The sequence below is a fragment of the Elephantulus edwardii genome, unplaced genomic scaffold, assembly GCF_000299155.1.
Source record: "Elephantulus edwardii isolate Elephantulus edwardi_28Jun2011 unplaced genomic scaffold, EleEdw1.0 scaffold00027, whole genome shotgun sequence".
In the NCBI taxonomy this organism is placed as follows: Eukaryota; Metazoa; Chordata; class Mammalia; order Macroscelidea; family Macroscelididae; genus Elephantulus; species Elephantulus edwardii.
Window position 1 is genome coordinate 1,583,250 of NW_006399777.1, and position 19,440 is coordinate 1,602,689.

Here is a 19,440-nt window from a genome sequence, read left to right on the forward strand (position 1 = left end):
AGGCAGTGGTGGTCACACGGTCTGTGAGCATGGAGCCCTCCATGTGGATGTAAGGCAGTGGTGGGCACACGGTCTGTGAGCACGGGGCTCTCCCTGCAGCTGTTAGGCTGTGATGGGCACATGGTCTGGGGCTCTCCCTGCAGCTTGTAGAGCGGGGATGGGCACAGCACGAGATAGTCTGTCCCGAGGTCTGGGTCCCAGTACAGCCTTGACTTTTCCTAGTAGTAAAACCTTGAGCAGGCCAGGGAACCAAAACTCAGTTTATACGAGGGCCATGCCCTTCATTCTCATTGTGGTCATCAGGTGCCCTCGCATCTGCTCTGATGCAGAGTGACCCTACATGGACCATGTTGCTGCTGTTGTTAAGTGCCATAGAGTCAACCACGACTCCTCGCGACCCTGTGAACAATGGATCTGACCCCTGTCCTATCCCGTGTCATCCACTGATTCATGGGAACTTGGAGATCTGTAAAGAGGGGGAAGCCAACACCCTCCTGAGTTAAGGTTTGTCGCCTTTTCTTTCCGTTCATTCTGGTCAGTAACCGGCTAACTGGCTGTTCACAGCGTCCTCAGCGCGCCACTCTCTGACAGGGAGCCGTCCCTGGGGCTTGGCTGTACCCAGCAACGGGCGGAGATCCTCCCGGCAAGCCAGAGGTGTTTCTCTCTTACACCTCACAATCACAACCTGGCTTACAAACTGGACTTCTCTCGGGCATGGATTCATCTAACACGGATGCTAACTAGCCACTACCCAGAGCAGGAGGCCAGTGGCTACCGTGCCAAAGGCTAACTGTAAGCATCTTTCTGTGCACATCTCATTCCTGAGATGTTGAGATGAGAAATCTAAGGTTCTTGATTTATTTTAGTAATTCCTTCCCCCTAGAATAGTGCTTTCTAATATCCAGGGGGGAAAAAAAACAAACTAAAAATGTCATTTCAACAAGTTAGCATATGTCAAGTTAACAAGTCTTTTTCTATCCAGAATGTCTTTCGTTCCAATCTTTGAAGGATTTAGAATGGACAAAGTCTCTTGGAAAATGGCCAGTCCTGATTTACACCTGCCATCTTTGACTGTAATGGAAAGCAATTCAACAATGTAATGGCCTTGCGCGTGTTTTAAATCAAGGCATTGTCATGACAGTGGAGAATCATTGAGTTAGAAAAGACTTAGGGCTTCACTGGATTTAATACTTTTAGTTCTGGAAACCATGAAGTCTAATGTGAAGGAAAGTCTTTTGTTCACACTTGTTCATCCCAATAATATTCTTAGCCATGTGAGAGACAAGATTTGTGTCAACAAACACTTATGAGACAAGGAGACAAAACCAAGGATGTGCGCGGAGACTGGCACTCGAGCTCCAATTGCTATGGAAACAAAGTCCCATGGGTTTGACTCCTGAATTTCCTCATTGGTCCAGGCAGGAAGCCCACGTCATCTCTACCAGCTAAAAGCATCAGTTCCTAGATACCCAAGTTCCCTCAAAGAGGCCAACTAAAAGCATCAGATCCTATATTTCCATCTTACCGGGCGGCCACGCTTTCCTTGTTCTCCCTTCAGGCCCTGGATGTAACTATCACTTCCAGGATTCCCCTGAAAAAATTAAAAAGAAAAAAAAAGTGTATTATACGATGGCAAAGAAAGAAGAATAAATCACAAAGGGAATGATTTTTTTTAAGTCTAGAAATTAAAACTGAAGTAGATATATTTACATTGTCTGGAACTGCTTTGTAATACAAATACCCATTGCAGTTAACATTTCTGTAAGTCAAACTGCCTTTACTAACTCCTACCTCCTTCATCATGAGACCAGAAGAGATAGATAATGCCTAGCTACCATTACTGAACATTTTGACCAAGAATAGATCTTGATCAAAAGAGAGAGGAAAAATATGTACTAGAATTTCAACTCTTATTGGAAACGAGACTGACTTCCACACACCAAGACTGGAGGAAGCCCCACATTTACTGCCTGGAGACAGCTTCTAAGCTTTGAGCTAAAACTATTGTCTGACGTCATCTTTAAAATAACCACCCACCTGGTCATTTAATAAAGAAGGCTCACTGTGGGCATTGTGACCCTTTGGGGGACTATTTATGTAAAATTAAATGGACAAAAATAGCTGTAAAACATAGATGAGACTTTAAGGGATAAGAATCTAAGTTAACATGATAAGGCAGCATGGGCAGAGTGAGGAAGAACGAACGTGATATGAAGTGTGCTGTTGGCTGCCGTGCAGTCAGAACAACTCAGAGCCGACACTCGGGCAGGTTCTCAGAGGCTGTAAGTAGCACCAGGAGAGACGGCCCACCTTTGTGCCCCAGAGCAGCTGGTGGACGGAGCGTGTAACTAGTGTTCATTAATGGTACATGTGAAATTACTGAATGTGTGCTTTGGAGTACATATTTTCACCCAAAAGAGCCCCAAGTTCTCTCTATAATGGTTTTCTTCTCAAATCTCTTGTTTTCTGTATTTACAATAGGCTGGACAATTGCCTTGTTGACAAATAGCAAATTGTCTTTGTCCTTGGATCAAACAGAACAAGAAGTCCTTGGAAAACAAGCAGCAGAATCAAACATCACTTACAGAGTCTCCCCTTAAGCCTATTGCTCCACGTTCTCCAGGTTGTCCTGGGGGTCCCGACAGGCCCTTCAATTACAGAGGGGGGGGGGAATACACAATTACTTATAACTTTTACTTCTTTTCATAGTAAGTTAAGAAATGCTTATTGCCTGTAGGAAAGACAACATTAAGAGGAAAAATGAGAATCCTGTTAAAATAGGAACTTGAATTTTTAAGGTCCTTGATTGTTTAAGTATATCCTAACAAAGGTAAGATTGAAGCATGGAAAAGGATATACAGTTCTTGGGAATCTACTGTCCGCTTAGCCCAGGGTGGTATCACCGCCTTAAACCTCACTATGCAGGGATTAATTCCATTGGCTTCACACGAGGGGCCTGAGACTTGGCGAAGATCATCAAGGTCTGTCTTCAGACCCCTCACTCTTTCCATTTCTCCCTGATACTCTCACACAAACAGATGTCAGAAAAAGAACCAAGGCTTGGAACACTGTGATGGTGGCAATGTTAACTGCAGGATAAGACCTCATGGAAGGAAAGAGAACACACACGCTGTTCAAGGGACAGGGAGCAGAACACCGGAGGAAAGTCCTTCTTGACTGAAATCAGTGCAGAGCCTTGGGAGTGAGGACAAAGCACTGGGGTCAGAAAGTCACGGACATTCTAAGACGAGGAGTGGGATGGTCATTGTCCGACAGCACAGAAAGTTAGATAGCTTGGTTTCAATTCCTCACTCTCAGTAGAATCAGACTTAGTTTCCAAATGACCATCTATTATTTATCGCCCTCTGACTTTGAATCTGACACTTAAATCACTAGATGATTCCTTCCTGGAGCCTAAAAACAATCAAAGTCACTTTCTGCAGAAGACATGACAGAAGAACATCCTCAAACTTCACCTGATTTCCTCTGTTCCCTTTTTCTCCAGATGACCCAGGGGCTCCACGTTCACCCTAGAAAGGGAAAAATAAATACACAAAGATGAATCACCTTATTATTGCATTTTCATGCAGCTTCACATTCTAACCAAGAGTCAAACTAATCTTAGCTTCTCACAACTATATCAATAAACAATGAAAAAGAAAAATAAACAAAGAAAAGACTGGCATTGTCAATTATTTCATTTTCTTTAGATCCACAATCAACACCTGCAAAAGTGGCAATCAAGAAATCAAAAGACATATTATACTGGGCAGATCTGTAGCCAAGGACCTCTTAAAAGTGCTACGAAGTAAAGGATATCACTTTGAAGACTAAGGTGCACATGACCCAAGCTATATTTTCAATTGCTTCACATGTGTGTGAAAGTTAGACAATGAATCAGGAAAATCAATGAAGAATTGATGCTTTTCCGTCATGGTGATGGTGAAGAATATTCAGTATACAATGGAGGGACAAACGAACAAATATATCTGTCTGGAAGAAGGATTCCTCCGGCCACTGCCAATCCCCTGAGGATCATGACTGAGCCACTCAGATACACAGACTGAGAAGGTGCAGCCAATTCCTGCTTAGACTTCCATAAAGAGATAACAGAGAAAAGGGTAAAGATTAAAGATAGAATCTTTTAAGAGTTTTCTAAAACTTACGGAAGGCACAAATGTTCAAATTCAAACCCTAACTAGTTTTAAATAGGTTAAGTTTTTAAAAAATATCTAAATCTAGACATACAAAAACTATAGAAAAAGGAAAATGTAATCTATATGCAGAACAGATTATCTGGGAGGCTGGGCTCTGTGAGGAGGAATGCAGCATCAGGATTGGAGGAAGACTCATCAACAAACTGTGTTATGCAGATGACACAACCCTGCTTGCTGAAACTGAGGAGGACCTGAAGCACCTGCTGCAGAGGGTCAAGGACTGCAGCCATCAGTATGGATTGAAGCTCAGGATCAAAAAAACAAAGATTCTCACCACTGGGTCGATTGGCAGAATCATGATAGATGGTGAAGAGATTGAGAATGTGGACAGCTTCAGTTTTCTTGGCTTTGCAATCAATACTCTTGGTATCAGGAGCCAGAAAATTAAAAGACGAACTGCATTGGGAAAGTCTGCTGTTAGAGACCTCTCCAAAGTACTGAAGAGCAATGATGCCAGTATGGAGACTAAGGTGTGCCTGATACAGGCCACGGTCTTTGCAATTACTTGCTATGCATCAGAGAGCTGGACAATGACTAGGGATGATAGAAGGAGAGTTGATGTCTTTAAGCTGTGGTGCTGGAGAAGAGTATTGAATATACCATGAACTGCTAGGAGAACAAACAAGTTCGTCCAGGAGAGGGTGAATCCACGCTGCTCCTTGGAGGCAAGGATTCTGAACCTTTGTCTGACATACTTTGGACATGTTGCATAGAGGGAATGATTCTTGGAGGACATCATGCTTGGGAGGGTGGAGGGACAGCGCAGGAGAGGAAGACCCTCTACGAGATGGATTGATTCAGTGACTGGGGTAATGGGAGGGTAGGTGTGTCAGAGACAATAAGATTGGCAAGGAATAGAGCAGGGTTTAGGGCTGTTGTATATAGGGTTGCTATGAGTTGCAGGTGACTTAAGGGCAAGTAACAACAACAATCATAGCCTAGATTATTTTTAGATTGCTTACAAAAGCATAACAGTTCTTTTAACAGGTGATTTCTTGAGACAATAATGAAACCTAGACAATATAATTCAAAATCTGGCAATATGGGACTGTTTGCCCAATGAGCTATCTTTAGAGAGTAAGGGTAAAAGTAGGAGTTTTCCAGGAAAACAAAAACCGAGGAAGCGTCTGATGAACTGATATTTCCTAAAGGAAACTCTAGAGGTTCTCCCCTAGACATAAGAGACATGAACCCAAAGGACAACAGTGACACTAGCAAATGTAACACCGACGGGCCACAAAAACTAAAACAGCTATAGCAACGTCTAATCCGCAGAATTTAACAAATCTTTTAAAAGATCAGCACAAAATGCCAGACAAACACATATAATAAAGGAGTGTGTGTATCAGGGCCAAGGTGCTAACACCCCTCTGTTTTTAAGATCAAGACAAAAGTATAAATTAACTTTGGGTATTACATGTTCACATTAAAATGTTTATTAGCAAAAACATATACACAACACAAATATCAAGCTAATGTGGGTATAGAGTAAGGAGAAAAATGGGAAACGTTCATTACCTGTTCTCCATTGACGCCATCCACGCCTTCCTCACCCAGGTCACCCTGTGGACAACGGTCAGAGTGTCAGGGACAAGAGGCAGTGGTGTGAAGATGTCTCTCAGGTGCTCATTTCCTTGATAATATTTTATTATTCAGTTGACGAGTGATAGAGACTTCTGAGTGAGCAATGCAGTTGTTTTCTTTCTGAATTAGTAGAGTGATAATACTGATTTTCTTAAATCAAGTTTAGGTGCTAAATGAAAAAGATAAAAAAATTCCTCAAATTCTATGTGTAGTGTAAGACTTTGGAAGCAGGAGTGGCTTCCACATCCTAAACACCATGCCTCCGGAAACTGTGAACTTTGATAAATGTCGAGAGTTTTCAGGCCTTTTGTTCATAGGGTCACTATGAATCGTGCTCAATTCAATGGCAATAAACAACAATGAAAAACAGTGTAAGACTTAATTGTGCACATTTTCAGTGGGAAAATATTTGTGTAAGACTTAGTTCTGTGCATTTCCAGTGAGAAAATTGATCTTCCAGACTGCATAAAACATTTCCTGACACTTAACTTCACGCTAAAGTCGGCCCTTTTGTCCTTGACTTTCTCTAATTTAAAAATATGACACATTACGCTGAGTGAACTAACTCAGTCCCATAAGAACAAATACCATATAAAACCATTATTGAAGAATGAGTATGAGGATCCAAGGGGGGAACAGAGAGGTGAGAACGGGCAGAGGGAGAGAGGTTATAACCATGGGGTCGCACAATTTGATGGGTGGGTGGGATGAAGGAAATTGGAAAGATCCTGTGTGAAAAATGATATATTCAAACTTTGTAAATAAAACAGTATAAAATTTTAAAAAGAAGCCTATCAGGGGAGCTCTGGTGGCCTAGTGGCAAGAAGCTGCACTGCAATCCCAGAGAAACACGGTTCGAATCCACCAGATGCTCTGCCGGAGAAGGAGGCGCAATATCCTCCTGTACCAGTCAGATCTGATTTGACGGTACACGCACACAAAATAATAAAAAATAATTAAAAAAAATTAAAAAAAATAAAAAAAAGAAGCCTATCACATTAAAAAATATATGGCAAACATCCTTGAATTAATATTTAAAGGGAATTTGGAAAATTACAGATTAAATAAGTGCGTGTGTCTGTGTGTATGAGAGAGAGCAAGTGTTTATTCATTTTGTCATAACAAGAGTTTTTAAAAGTCTCCTGAAGAAAAGTTCTGAAAGAGTAAAACTGGGCAGCTACCTAGAGACAGCTCATCAAATAGTTCATTACTTTCAAATTATGTACTTTTCATGTTGCCAGTTATCTCAAGATAACAGTAAATATATTCATGATGGAGCTTTTCTGTCTCGGGAAGAAGAAATCCAGAGTGTTGAATGCAAAATAGAATGCGTTTTGCAGTATTAAATAGTGGATTGTCCACGTGGGAAGCCCTGGTGGTAGAGAGGATAAGCTGGGCTGCAAGCCCAAGCCGTTCAGAGCCACCAGCTGCTCTGCAGGGCAGCCTCTGTCCATGAACACGTCCAGCGTCAGATGAACCCAGCAGAGGGCCCTGGTGAGCTGGGATCTGCTCAACAGCAGTGGGCTGGCTTCAGGTTTTGTTTGGTTTTGCTTCACACAGGGAAGTCCATTTTCAAACTCTTTATTACTCCACACGGAAAGACAGCTGCAATGAATACAGGGAAAGAAGTGTGCCAAGCCCTTGGACTAGAATTGCCTGAGACATTCGCCGGGCATCGTGAGAGAAGTACCAGTGATGCCAAACATGAGTGAGAAGCACCATGAATCCCTGCCTTGTTGGTCACTTTGCAAACACTTCCTATACAACCAGGGGAGAGTGGATACCTAACAAGTATTTGTCAGATGGACAAATAATTAAAACTATACATTCTGATTTTGAATGCAAAATAATTCCCTTATGTACCACCTCTTTCCCCAACAGCCCCATCCTAAAGCCCCTCTCCCATCTCACTTTACCCTTGACAAGACCCTCCCTATAATCCTTTTAATTATGTATCAGTTCCTTCAGAGCACCATGTGACAAATATGGTGGCTCAATTACGAAAAACTTAGAAAGATCTGAAGATACAATCGATATCCTTATAACAATAAGATAAGAATATAATGATATCATAAGAAGGCCCTCAGCGAGGTGGATTGACACAGTAACTGGAACAATGAGCTCAAGTATATCAGAGATGGTGAGGCTGGCACAGGACAGGCCATCCATTGTTCTTAGGGTCACTATAGTCACGGTCAACACGGCAGCACTGAAAAGTAACAGCCATTCTAGATCCTCAGGGCGCTCTTGGAGGCAAGGATGGTGGACCTCTGTCTCATACTTCAGGCATGTGGTCAGGAGCGGACAGTCCCTGCATGAAGACATCATGCTGGGAAGGTGGAGGGTCAGAGGAAGAGAGGAGGACACTGAAAAAAGATGGATCGAAGCAGTGACTGTGACAATGGGTCAGAGCACGTCAGGGAGTGTGAGGTTCTGACCCAGGGTTAGAGCACCTCACAGAGCGTGTGGATGGAACAGGACAGGGCCAGGTTCAGACCCAGGGTCCACAGGGTTGATATGAGGTGTTTCAGCTACACAGCACCTAATAACAACAACAACATCATTAATTACTTCCCTAAACCTGAAGCTGCTGGTGGCCTAGTGGTGAGAAGTTCGAATCCACCAGCGGCTCTGCGGGAGAAGGGTAGACCATCTCCACCCATTCGATTAACTGTCTTTAAAAACCCACTGGAGGGTCAGCTATGGGTCAGTTCCGACTCTACACAACAACCAACCAGAAGTATCTATATCATGAATATTCATAGTGATGGATCTCGAATAGACTGTGTGACATTTTCATTTGTCTGAAAGTTTTGTATCACTTAAGCAAAGGGGAGGAAAGCCTTGAGTTCCTCAGAAAAATGGCTGCTCAGTTTAAGAAGAGTAAAGGAAGTTACGTACCTTCTCCCCAGTAAACCCTCTTGCTCCCTGAAATAAAAAATAAATAACAAGAACTGAGCATGAATGGGACTTTTGTTTGTCTCATTATTTAAGAACCTGGATGTTCCCTGACTTGAAGGAATGACAGCTATTGGATCAGATGAAGGTTCCTCCCCAGTGAATGTGCTGGACATCCCGGGACCTTGCTCACAGCCGCTCTGCCTTCCTGCGACAGTGACTCGGGAAAATCCCACCTCATAACTCGGGTGAGATGGGTTGACACAGTGGCCGAGGTAATGGGGTAGGGGTGTCGGAGACAGTGGGACTGGCTCGGGACAGGGCAGGACTCAGAGCTGTTGTGCATAGGACTGCTGTGAGTCACAGGCGACTCGACGGCACTCAACAACAACAATGTCCCACACAGTAGTACACAGTAGTGATGCTCAAAGAACAGCAGTGACATGCCATCGATATTTTTCACATAACATATATCCATTACATAGACATTTTCATAGATATGAACTGTGTATTTTCAGCTATACAAGCTAGTGAGATAAGAAGGCTTCCAGGAACAAGCAGATGGATTCATAGAAATGGGATTTTGTGAGCATATACAGAGCAGAGCAGAACCACTGGGCCACGAAAACGTTCTTTAAGGCACTGAGAAATGTTTTCCTGGCCTTCTTGGGTAGGTCCTCCAGCCCTGGAAGACTGAGGAACAGCAGGACTGACACGCGGACTCTAACAGTGCATCAAGCACGCCAGAGCCTATAAAGACGGCGCCGAGCAGGCCAGGGCTCTGACCTCTTGTTCCAAAGGCTGCTGTGTAGAGTGGCTCCCACAGCACCTAACAACAACAACTCAGAAAGGGTGCCCCACAAAGCCCTTCAGTCCTCAAAAGCTCAGCATTCTCAAGCCAAATTTCCAACTGCCATTATCTGCCACTCACGTCTTCAGAGTCTTGTCTGTAACCAGAACCTGCTCTGCCAGAAAGAAGAGGCCAGAGTGCGGGGAATTAATGCTCCCAAAAGCCATCCTCAGCTCCTGCCTGCGAATAGTGGTACATAAGCACCTCGTCTTCCTTGTCCTTCTTGGGGTGACACTGAGATACGTGTTCAACGACGGCTCCCAGAGTCACTCAGCAGATTAAGTTCCATCTCCCTCAAGCCCTACCGTGATCAATAGCATCGTCTTCTCAAACTACCTTCCCTTTCCATCCTTCTTCCCCATTCCATACTCAAGTTTTCTGTGAAACCTCTCAGTAAACTACTTCCCTCACTCCCATTGTCAGGCTGTGCTTCTCAGAAGAAACATAAAGACACCCTCAGAGCTATGCTGATAGGTTCAGGTTTCCTTCAAACTCAAAGGTTAAAGGGAAGGAATTCCATAGCTCAGTACCACACTCACCTTGAGTCCCCTCAGACCTGGGCATCCTTGCTCTCCCTGGCGTCCCTGAGGACCACGGGGGCCTCGGTCACCCTGTGGGATAAAAGACACAGAGACAGTCATGCAGCTGTCTCAGCCAGTTCAGACCAGTACTAACGGCAACAAGAATGACCAAGACATAGTGCAGGCTTGTCAGTGACTCCCACCTGCTCAAAGCCTGGTCAAGTCACCTGCAAGACAACCAGCTTATGCATTCTTCAACTGCCCACAGTAACGACCCTAAATAATACAAATGCAAACTATGCATCATTTTCTCTGATTCGGTCAAGCTTTGTGCTGTTGGTGGTGGTAGCGCTGTTACTGTTAAGTGCTGTCGACTCGACTACAACTCCCAGCGACCCTGTGAACAGCAGATCTGCACCCTGTCCTGTCCCATGCCGTCCTCACCACGTCAGACACACTCAAGCCTGTTGTTACAGTTGACCGTGTCGATCACCTTGGTGAAGGGCTTGCTCTCTTTCTCTGAACATTGAACTTTCCCAGCATGACTTTCCAAGACTTTCCTCCTCAGGGCAACACGCCCAAAGTACAAGACGAAGTCTCTAAGGAGCACCCTCATTGCATTTCGGCTTCCTCTTCTGGAAGTGGGTAGGTTTTCTTCAATATTCTTAGCCAACATCACCACTCAGAGGCATCCATTATTCTCTGACCGCCTTATTCACTGTCTAACATTCAGTTGCATAGGAACCAAGTGATGAATGCCATGGCGTGGATTAAGCACACCTTGGTCTTTACAGAGACATCCTTGCTCTTTCGTATTTTAGTGAGTTCCTTGACAGTAAATTTTCTCAATGCAGCACTTCTTCCAATTAGTTGACGACTGGATGGAGAGCTCTGGCGATGTAGAGGGAAGGAGCTGTGCTGCCAACCCAAGGCATGCATTATGAACCCACCCACCAGCTGCTCCAGGGGAGAAAGATGGGCCATCTCCTGAGTGATTTACTGCCTCTCACAATCTTCTGGCGGGTCAGCCGTGAGTCAGTGCTGACTAAATGGTACATCACAACAAGGCTGTCACGGCTGTTGATGGTGGATCCAAGTAAAATTAAATTGTTGACGATTTTAGTCTTTTCTCCATCTATCACGATGTTGCCTGTTGGTCCCAGTGGTAAGGATTTTTCATTTCTGTTGAGATATAATCAGTATTGAAGGCTGCAGTCCTGAATCTTCTGCACCACGTACCTCCAGTCCTAATCGCTTTCAGCAAGCAAGGTTGTGTCATCTGCATAACTCAGGTTATTAATGACTTTTCCTCCAGTCTTCTTGCCTCACTTGTCTTCATACAGTGTTGTTGTTGTTGTTGTTGGCCATCGAGTTGAGCACGACTTATAACAACGTTATAAACAAAAGACCTGAAGCCTTTTTGTAACTAACGTCATTTCTCCAAGTTCACACAGTTTTCAGAGGCATATGTGGTTTAGGAAGTGGATGCCACTCCTGCTTCCAAACCTGTCTTAAACTGGGAGCTCCACCAAACACTGTCCACCATGGGCAACTGTTATGGCATTTGACCCCCAAAGGCACAGGGTTCAGCATCACAGCAAACCCAGGTTACCGCAGTACAGCAAATTGACAGAAGAGTGCTGTACAATTTAGAAGAATGTTTCTCCAAAATATAATAGTATGAAGCCTGATGGCCACAGGCCTTAAGGTCCTCCAGGATTTCTTGTTGACACTAAACAAGAGGCTTAAATCACAAAACAACCAGACATTCCACCCGACCCTCAACCAGAACAAGCACTCCCATCTTACAGATTCCTGCTGTGTCAACCAATCACTCATAGAGTATAGCTTTTCAAATTATTTTCTCAACATACAGATTGAATAGTTATGGAAAAAGAATACACCCCTGACGCACAGCTTCCTGATTTTAAACCAAGTGTGATACCCTGCTCTGTTTGAACAACTGCCTCTGGGTCTATGTGTAGATGTAGCATGAACACTGGTAAGTGCCCTTGGATTCCCATTCCCAGTGTTAGCCCTAATTTGTTATGATTCACACAGTCAAATGTGACTGCAGCCACAAGTCGTGAAATATTTGGACCACCAGAAGTGAAGGGAGAAGAACAAAGCAGTCTCTTCCTACAAAAAATTCATTAGTTGGTCCCTTGACCTCACACCCTGGACCTCCAGTATTAAATCATCATAGCTTTCTGATCTTTAAAGCCACTTGTTGGTGACATTTCCATTATAGCAGCCAAGGAAACTAACACAAACTCCCCTTCCAAATTCCCTTTATGGGTGTGCTGGGCCGTATTGTGTTGTACAGTGTTATCAGTCCTGAGTAACTGACTCATCTGCTTGTTAAGAAATAGTTCACATTTCCAAAACCAAATGTCTCCAGTAAAGCAGAGACACTGAGGAGAAGTTCAAAAGTGAAAAAATCCTGCTCTTGAGTTCTGGATCCAGTGTCTGAAGCTTCAGGTGTTGCTTTTGTTGTCTCTGGAGTCGGGGTTGGGGGAGCTCTCAGATTGGCCCCCATCTCTTGTACAGCCAGATGAACCCTGCCCATCAGGGCCATTCTCACAAACGCTTCTGCGCTCTAACTCATCAACGCAATTGCTTCCTCTTCTTCGCTGGCCCTTCTCCAACCACGATGTCCTTCTGCCGGGACCGACCCTTCCTAATAAATATTGTTTGCAAATACAGAGTCAAAGATGTCTGTTCTCCTATGGTCCTCCTTATTCACTGTCCAGCTTTCCACACACATCTATGGCTTGAGTAAATCGCTATATATGTGCAATTAAATAGATACTTTCTCATAAAGATCAAGGAACCATAAGTGTCACCTTCAATTTGTCAAGGGCCTGTTTATCGTGTTGGTCTGAAGTCAGAGTTATAGACCGTCGTGGAGTAAATAGACCCTAAAGTATTCTCCTTACTACGGCCAGGCTCATCAACCTTTGCCAAACAGAGAAAGAAAACATGAAATAACAATTTAAAGGCGTTTCAAAGATCATGGAAATAAAAATGAATTTTCTCATGACTCCTAAACAAAATAATGAGAATAGGCTCGCGGTGTCGTTAGATTCTGAGGAGTAAACTACAGCTCATACGTGACCCTATAAACAACGGAGTGATTCCCGCCTGGCCTGCACCTTCCTCATGATTTCTGCCATTATAACGTTAAAATGCTTCTCACTTTCATGAATGTATTTACGGTGTCTAAGGCTAAGCTAAATGATGGTGGTGATTTTGTGACGGAACGCTGGCCTCCACGTAGAGACCTGGCATTTCCGGCCCACACAGTCTGTGCACACCCACTGCTCATGTGTCAGAGGCGGCGTGTGGCCGGGGAGCTGGGTAAGCTTCTGCAGAGCTTCCAGAGAGGAGAGGCCTGGACAGTCACTTCTGAAAACGCGACAGGGCACAGCAGGCTGATTGTGCTGTGCACGCGATTGTCCTACATCAGGGGCCGACCGGACCGCATCTCACACCAGGGCAAAAGTAAGAGAAAAATTAGCTGCTTTCCCCATAAACATGATTAAAGCGCTGGATCACTAGCCTAGCCCTCAACAACTGCTCTTTCTCCAAAACCCCACTTCCCTTCCAAGTGGAAAAAACTGTAGCGGTCAAGACCGTAAGCCCATGTGCCGCTCTAAGTACCACAGTGACAATGGCAATGCTTGCGTACGTAAACACTGCTCAAAATGAGGTCCTTTCTGCAGATTCAATAACAAACCAGAAGGCTTTTTCCAAGTTTTGTAAAACGTTCTCATCTGTTTTCTCCCCTTCTTCTCTCCCAAAGGCCCTTGGAGTTCTCAAGAGGTCACACAGCTTATGATATCACAAGACAGAGTGACTGCAGAAGCAGCACTGAGGGCCAGCTGGACTCAGTCCGTTAAACCTCCAAGAAACACAAACACATCTAAGCAATGTCATCCATCCCACTCTGCTCCCCTTGAGAAAAGAGAGCTATTTTCATCAAGAAATACATCATTAACAGTAACATGGAAGGTTTCTTTTATGTTAGCTTTAAATAACTAACAAATCTTACATAGTCTCCATTTCTCACATGGTAAAATCTGTGGTGGTGGTGGCGGTGTGTCATTGAATCAAAATCGATTCACCGCTGAGGCTCCAGTGGGTTTTCAGAGATGGGAAAGCATGTGGGAGGAGACTGGCCATCCTTCTCCCTCCGAGCAGCTGGGGGATTTGAACCTTTGTCTCTGGGTTGGCAGCGCAAATATTGGTAGTGATAATTCTCATCATTAAAAGCTTATTAGAGGTTTCCATGATCTCCAAAGTTCTTAAAGGCATCCTGAGTCCAAAAGAGCTTGAGATCCAGTAGTATATACAAATGAACTTTGAACCAGATATCTGAGGCAAATGGGGTTTCCATGACCCTAAATTATGCTTTGGGGATTTTTCTATTCCTCTGATATTTATAGTATGTAACAAATATGGTCATTCCTACAGTCTAGTGCCCTAGCTCAGTCATTCTCTCAACACAGACATACATATTTTTATCCACAGCCAGTGACACGGTATGTAACCCTTGCTGGCCAGCATGTCCCATGGGTGAGATACAAACCATTTGTGGGAAACTGCTATTTCGCTGCCTTCTGGCCCCTCAGGAAGGCATGTGGGTGACATAGCAAAGAGAATGTCCTTGGATCCGCAATTCCTTATTTAAGCTGCTTATAAGCAAACCTCACTAATAAAACCCAGTGCCACCAAGAGCATCCCTACCACTGGTGGCCACATGTGGAACTTGACAGGACAGAACTCCCATGCTTTTCCTGGTTTGATCTCTGTAGAAGATCACGAGGCTGTGTTTCCATAACACCCTGGGCCTGTTCAAACTACCAAACTTTGGCGTAGAATCTGAGAGCAACTCAATTAGCATGCTTTACTAACTGTTGTTGTTATGATATCAAGTTAGAACCAACCCATAGCTGACCCTCCACCAAGTTTTCAGGGCTGTAAATTGAATGGGAGGAGATTGCCCTTCCTTCTCCCTCAGAACACCTGGTGGATTCAAACCACCTGGCTTTGGGTTGGTAGCGCAACTCCTTACACATTAGGCCATCATTCTCTGCTCACAGGAACAGCCGCTTTCTCATTCATGGTCATTGGTCACAGACCACATTTTTAATGATTTCACACTCATTGACAATGAATGGATAGAGAAGCTCTGGTATATTCACACAATGGAATACTATGCTGCCCTGAAAAAAAAACAAGGAACTCATGAAAGATTATACAAAATGACTGACACTGGAGGACATTATGCTGAGTGAAATATCTCAGTCACAAAAGGACAAATACTGCATAGGGCCACTGTTATAAAATAGGACTGACATCAGGGTTGGGGGGAAACTAAGAAAAGAAGGGATAAATAACATACACTACATTGAAACAGATAAGGAAGGTAGCTGTTTAGGAGGAATATATGATTAGGTATTACTGTCATGACACGAGTCCAGAATGAAAGCTGCATAGTGGAGTGGACTGGGGGCGAGGGAACGGGGGGTTATATAACAATGAAATAATTGTTTTTTTTATTTTTCAAAGTGAAAAGCAAACTTGGGGAGGAGTGGGCGGGGAGGAAAATGTGCAACAATGAATGAATGGAAATCTAAAGTCTCTGTAAACTTTCATTAAAATTAATTTAAAAATTTAAAAAGCAACATGACCACACTATGTAATGAACACCTTCTAGAAAGTATAAAAATGTCTCCATCTGACAATTGTCTTAATAACAGATTATTTTATGCAGGTATTTTGAACACATTTACAAGGTACAGATTAGGAAAACATTCCTGACATAAGTAAGATCAGACGTGATACTGGTACGGCGGGATAGGACAAGGCTCCTATCTTTGCCCGAAGGGTCGCTCAAGTGTCACAGTCGACTCACCTGCACATCACAACATCATCTAATGCATCAAAGGAAATGCCTCAAGTACTTACAGGTGTCCCTTCTTCACCGGGATAGCCAGGCAATCCCTCAGGACCCTTCGGCCCCTAAGAAAATGAACAGCTGAAATCAGTAAACTTGACTCTCAATTCTACATGAAGTAAAAAATTATTAATAGTAGGAACTCTTGCCCCTGAATCCACATTCTAGAGAATCTATTGGGTGTTAGTGGGAACTCGCAGCAGGAAGGCTGTGTCCAGGCCTCAGGCCAATCTTGGCCTTGGGACAACAGAAGTCAGAATACTTCTTTGTCTTCATAGTCAACTTATTTCAATTTATCCAAAAGCATCTTTGTTAGGTTAATCACTTTACTATGACAAATTTCAGGATAATTTAATGTTTTTCAATGGTGTAAAATTATAGGTAATACAGGATTTTCCAGTTTTCACATATATAATAAATAATATCAGTGACATCATGAAACCATCATCAATATCCCTTGGCAAATTTTCTGTACCTCAAACCGAAAACCCAACATGAAATTTGAAACCTCATAGCAAGATTGGGTTTTAGTAACAAGCTTTACTTCTATCTAGAGAAATTCTCACCCTCAAAGAAGACTGTACATTTGTGGAAAGAATGCCACCGGCCACGCTACTTGAAAAAAATAGTTCTTTATTGTGTCCAACTCAGCCATTTAGTCTCTTCTCTTTCTACTCCCTGTAACAAACCTAAACATATACACTACTCCCTCTCAAGGAAGTCTGGCTTACCATTTTAATGACAGATTCTATTTTCTTTTTATTTAGTCTAAGGTTAAGACGACCTGGGTAGTATTCTACTCGTGATCAACAAAGCTTTAGAAGTCCACACAATCGAACCCTGGGTTCTTACAAACTGAGTTTGCAGAGAAATAACAAAACCAAAGAACGTTTGCAGTGCTAAAGAAATGATGTCAAGCGGTTTCCAAGTCTAACCAGTAAATGCATCCATGTTATACTAAAGAACAACACCGGAGAGGGGGCGAGAAGTCTAGTGTTAAGATGTACATGCAGTTTCTCCTACAAGCGGTGGCTGCACCCTTTGTGCCCTCCTACGTGGCAACCCCTACCTTTAGCCCTGGGCTTCCAGTGTCTCCTCTGTCTCCTTCTTCTCCAAAACATTGCCCGATCCTGTTGCAGCACGTTCTTTCTACAATCGTGTTCTGGAAAAGAGAATCCGTATCACATGGATTTTCTCACCTGTGTCAGATGACATCGTGTTGTGCCTTAGAGAGAAAGAGTGCTGTCACGAGTCCCGTAGGACCTGTGAAGGTCAGGATTGCAGAACATACTCACAAGCTGCTTCTGTAAGAGGCTCGGGAGGGACCACAGTGTGGTGCTCAGAGGCTGCTTGTACGCAAACCCTCTGCCAAACTCCAGCTCCTGGAGCTCTTCTGGCTTCGGCACGCCTTCCAGACCGACCAGGAGGAGTCCAGAGAAGCCTGGAAGTATCGACATGCAGGTGATTCTCAAGTGTGTCCTCCGAATGCTCTGTAAGCGTGGCGTCGGGACCTGTGCTTCTGACTCAGGGTGATGCCTCTCTGGTGGTTCAGATCCACCACCTTGGGGGAAAGAGGGTCACTCCCCTCCTGTGTGACCCAGCAGAGGCTAAGCTGGGGGTCAGTTCCCACTGGACAGCAATGAGCCCATGAATTTAGTTATCTTGGCCCCAGATAGTCATCAACCGTCTGTCCCATCACTTCATATCCTTTGTCTTTTCTTAAAACTACATTTTCATTCTAACCCAAACCAGTTCCTAGAAGGCTGCTTTAAGAATTGGTCTGAAGGGGAGCAATGATGCCACTGTTGTAGAATGGGACTGTCCTTGGGGTTGGGGAGAGACTGAGTAAGATGGGTTCAATGATGTGTGCTGCACTGAGGCGGAGGAGGGAGGGAACTGTTTAAAAGAGATATATAACTGGGTGTTTCTGTCATCACAGGAGTCTAGAGCGAGGGCTGCATGGTGGAGGGGACCTGGGGGGGGGTTGTGGAACAATGAAAGAATCTTTTCTTTTACTTTTCCATAATTTTTGGACTCATGTACTTATAACTTGTTAGTCAAATTTGTGTCTTCTAGGTTGCAACCCCCCCATGATACATCTTCAAGGATATGAACATGTATGGCCAAGCACAATCAATAAGAGTGCATCTAAATTCCAAAATCAGTCTCCATAATAGTCTATGTGTTTCCTACTGCCAAAGGGGCCCTTTAGAGTAGTGAGAGAAGATCTTCACCCTGAAACCCACAGCATCCCTTTTCAGCAGGAAGTAGCTAAGAGAATATGCCATCCCCTTTTCCTTATGACTCAGGGTGAAGTCTCTCTCAGGGAGGAGTGATAGGGAATGGCAAAGGACACACTGACAAAGAAGATTAATCAGAACTGGCTTTGACAAGCACTGTGGCATTTGGACAAGAACAAACTGGGAGGAGGGTAGAGAGAATGGTGCAGCGGTGAATGAATGGAAACCCAAAATCTCTGTAAATTTTTATGAAAATTAATAAAATATAATTATAGAAAAAAAAAAGAATTGGTCTGAAGGGGAGCTCTTGTGGCCTAGTGGCAAGGAGCTGCAACTACAATCCCAGAGGCACATGGTTCGAATCCACCAGATGCTCTGCCGGGAAAAAGAGGGACAATCTCCTCCTGTACCAGTCAGATCTGATTTGACGATGGTACACTCACACAAAAATAAAAAATAAAAAAAAAAAAAGAAGAAGGAGAATTGGTCTGAGACCTTTCAATCCTGCCAGGGTAAAGTTAGGCAGTTAAGAAGCACAGAGGACTTGCTTAATAGTTTTATAAGCTCATTTTAACATTTCTTATAGGGTCTTTTCAGCCCCTACTTTATGAAACCACCCCACCCCTCCAGTTGCTGTTGAATCCATTCTGGGCCCTGGAGACCCTGTGTGTGGGGGCCAAATGGTGCTTCTCCATTTTCACTGTCTGCGTTTTCTGAAGTGGGTCAGTGAACCTTTCAAGGTGCCGACAAGTAGGCTTGAACTAGCAACCTTTTGGTTAGTAGTCAAGCTCTGAACTCAGAGATTCCTGTACTAAATTTTATCCTCCTGATCTACTCCTGAAGTAGCTATTGTGTCTTACTCTTAGAAACAGATGTAGCTGTGGTGCTGTTTACCAATGTCACTGTTCTTTCCTTGAAGACACATTATAAGATTATACACATTTAGGAAATCATGGACTCTTTCACGGAACCTTGGTTCTTTACCTGTGGAAGAATGTGTACCTGATGAAGGTTAGAAATAGCACATGACTTGTTCTGGCCAACGAAAGGTGATCACAAGTGACACAGGTAACCCCCTGAGAAAAACTCCAAGAGCTTATGCTGGTTCCCTTCTCCTGACCCAGTGTCACTAAAGCCTTGTTGGGACGGACCCGCCTTTGGCCTGTGG

The 19,440-nt window shown here is 43.8% G+C and overlaps 1 protein-coding gene across 1 annotated transcript in view; it reads right to left on the minus strand.

Annotated features, from left to right (window-relative positions):
* Positions 1–19,440, minus strand: part of LOC102870344 (collagen alpha-4(VI) chain-like) — a 100,454-nt gene that overhangs the window by 49,160 nt on the left and 31,854 nt on the right. Inside the window, 9 exon segments of the mRNA XM_006883399.1 lie at positions 1,526–1,591; positions 2,586–2,648; positions 3,477–3,530; positions 5,736–5,780; positions 8,703–8,729; positions 10,089–10,160; positions 16,044–16,097; positions 17,102–17,194; positions 17,328–17,473. Coding sequence (XP_006883461.1) covers positions 1,526–1,591; positions 2,586–2,648; positions 3,477–3,530; positions 5,736–5,780; positions 8,703–8,729; positions 10,089–10,160; positions 16,044–16,097; positions 17,102–17,194; positions 17,328–17,473 — 620 coding nt within the window.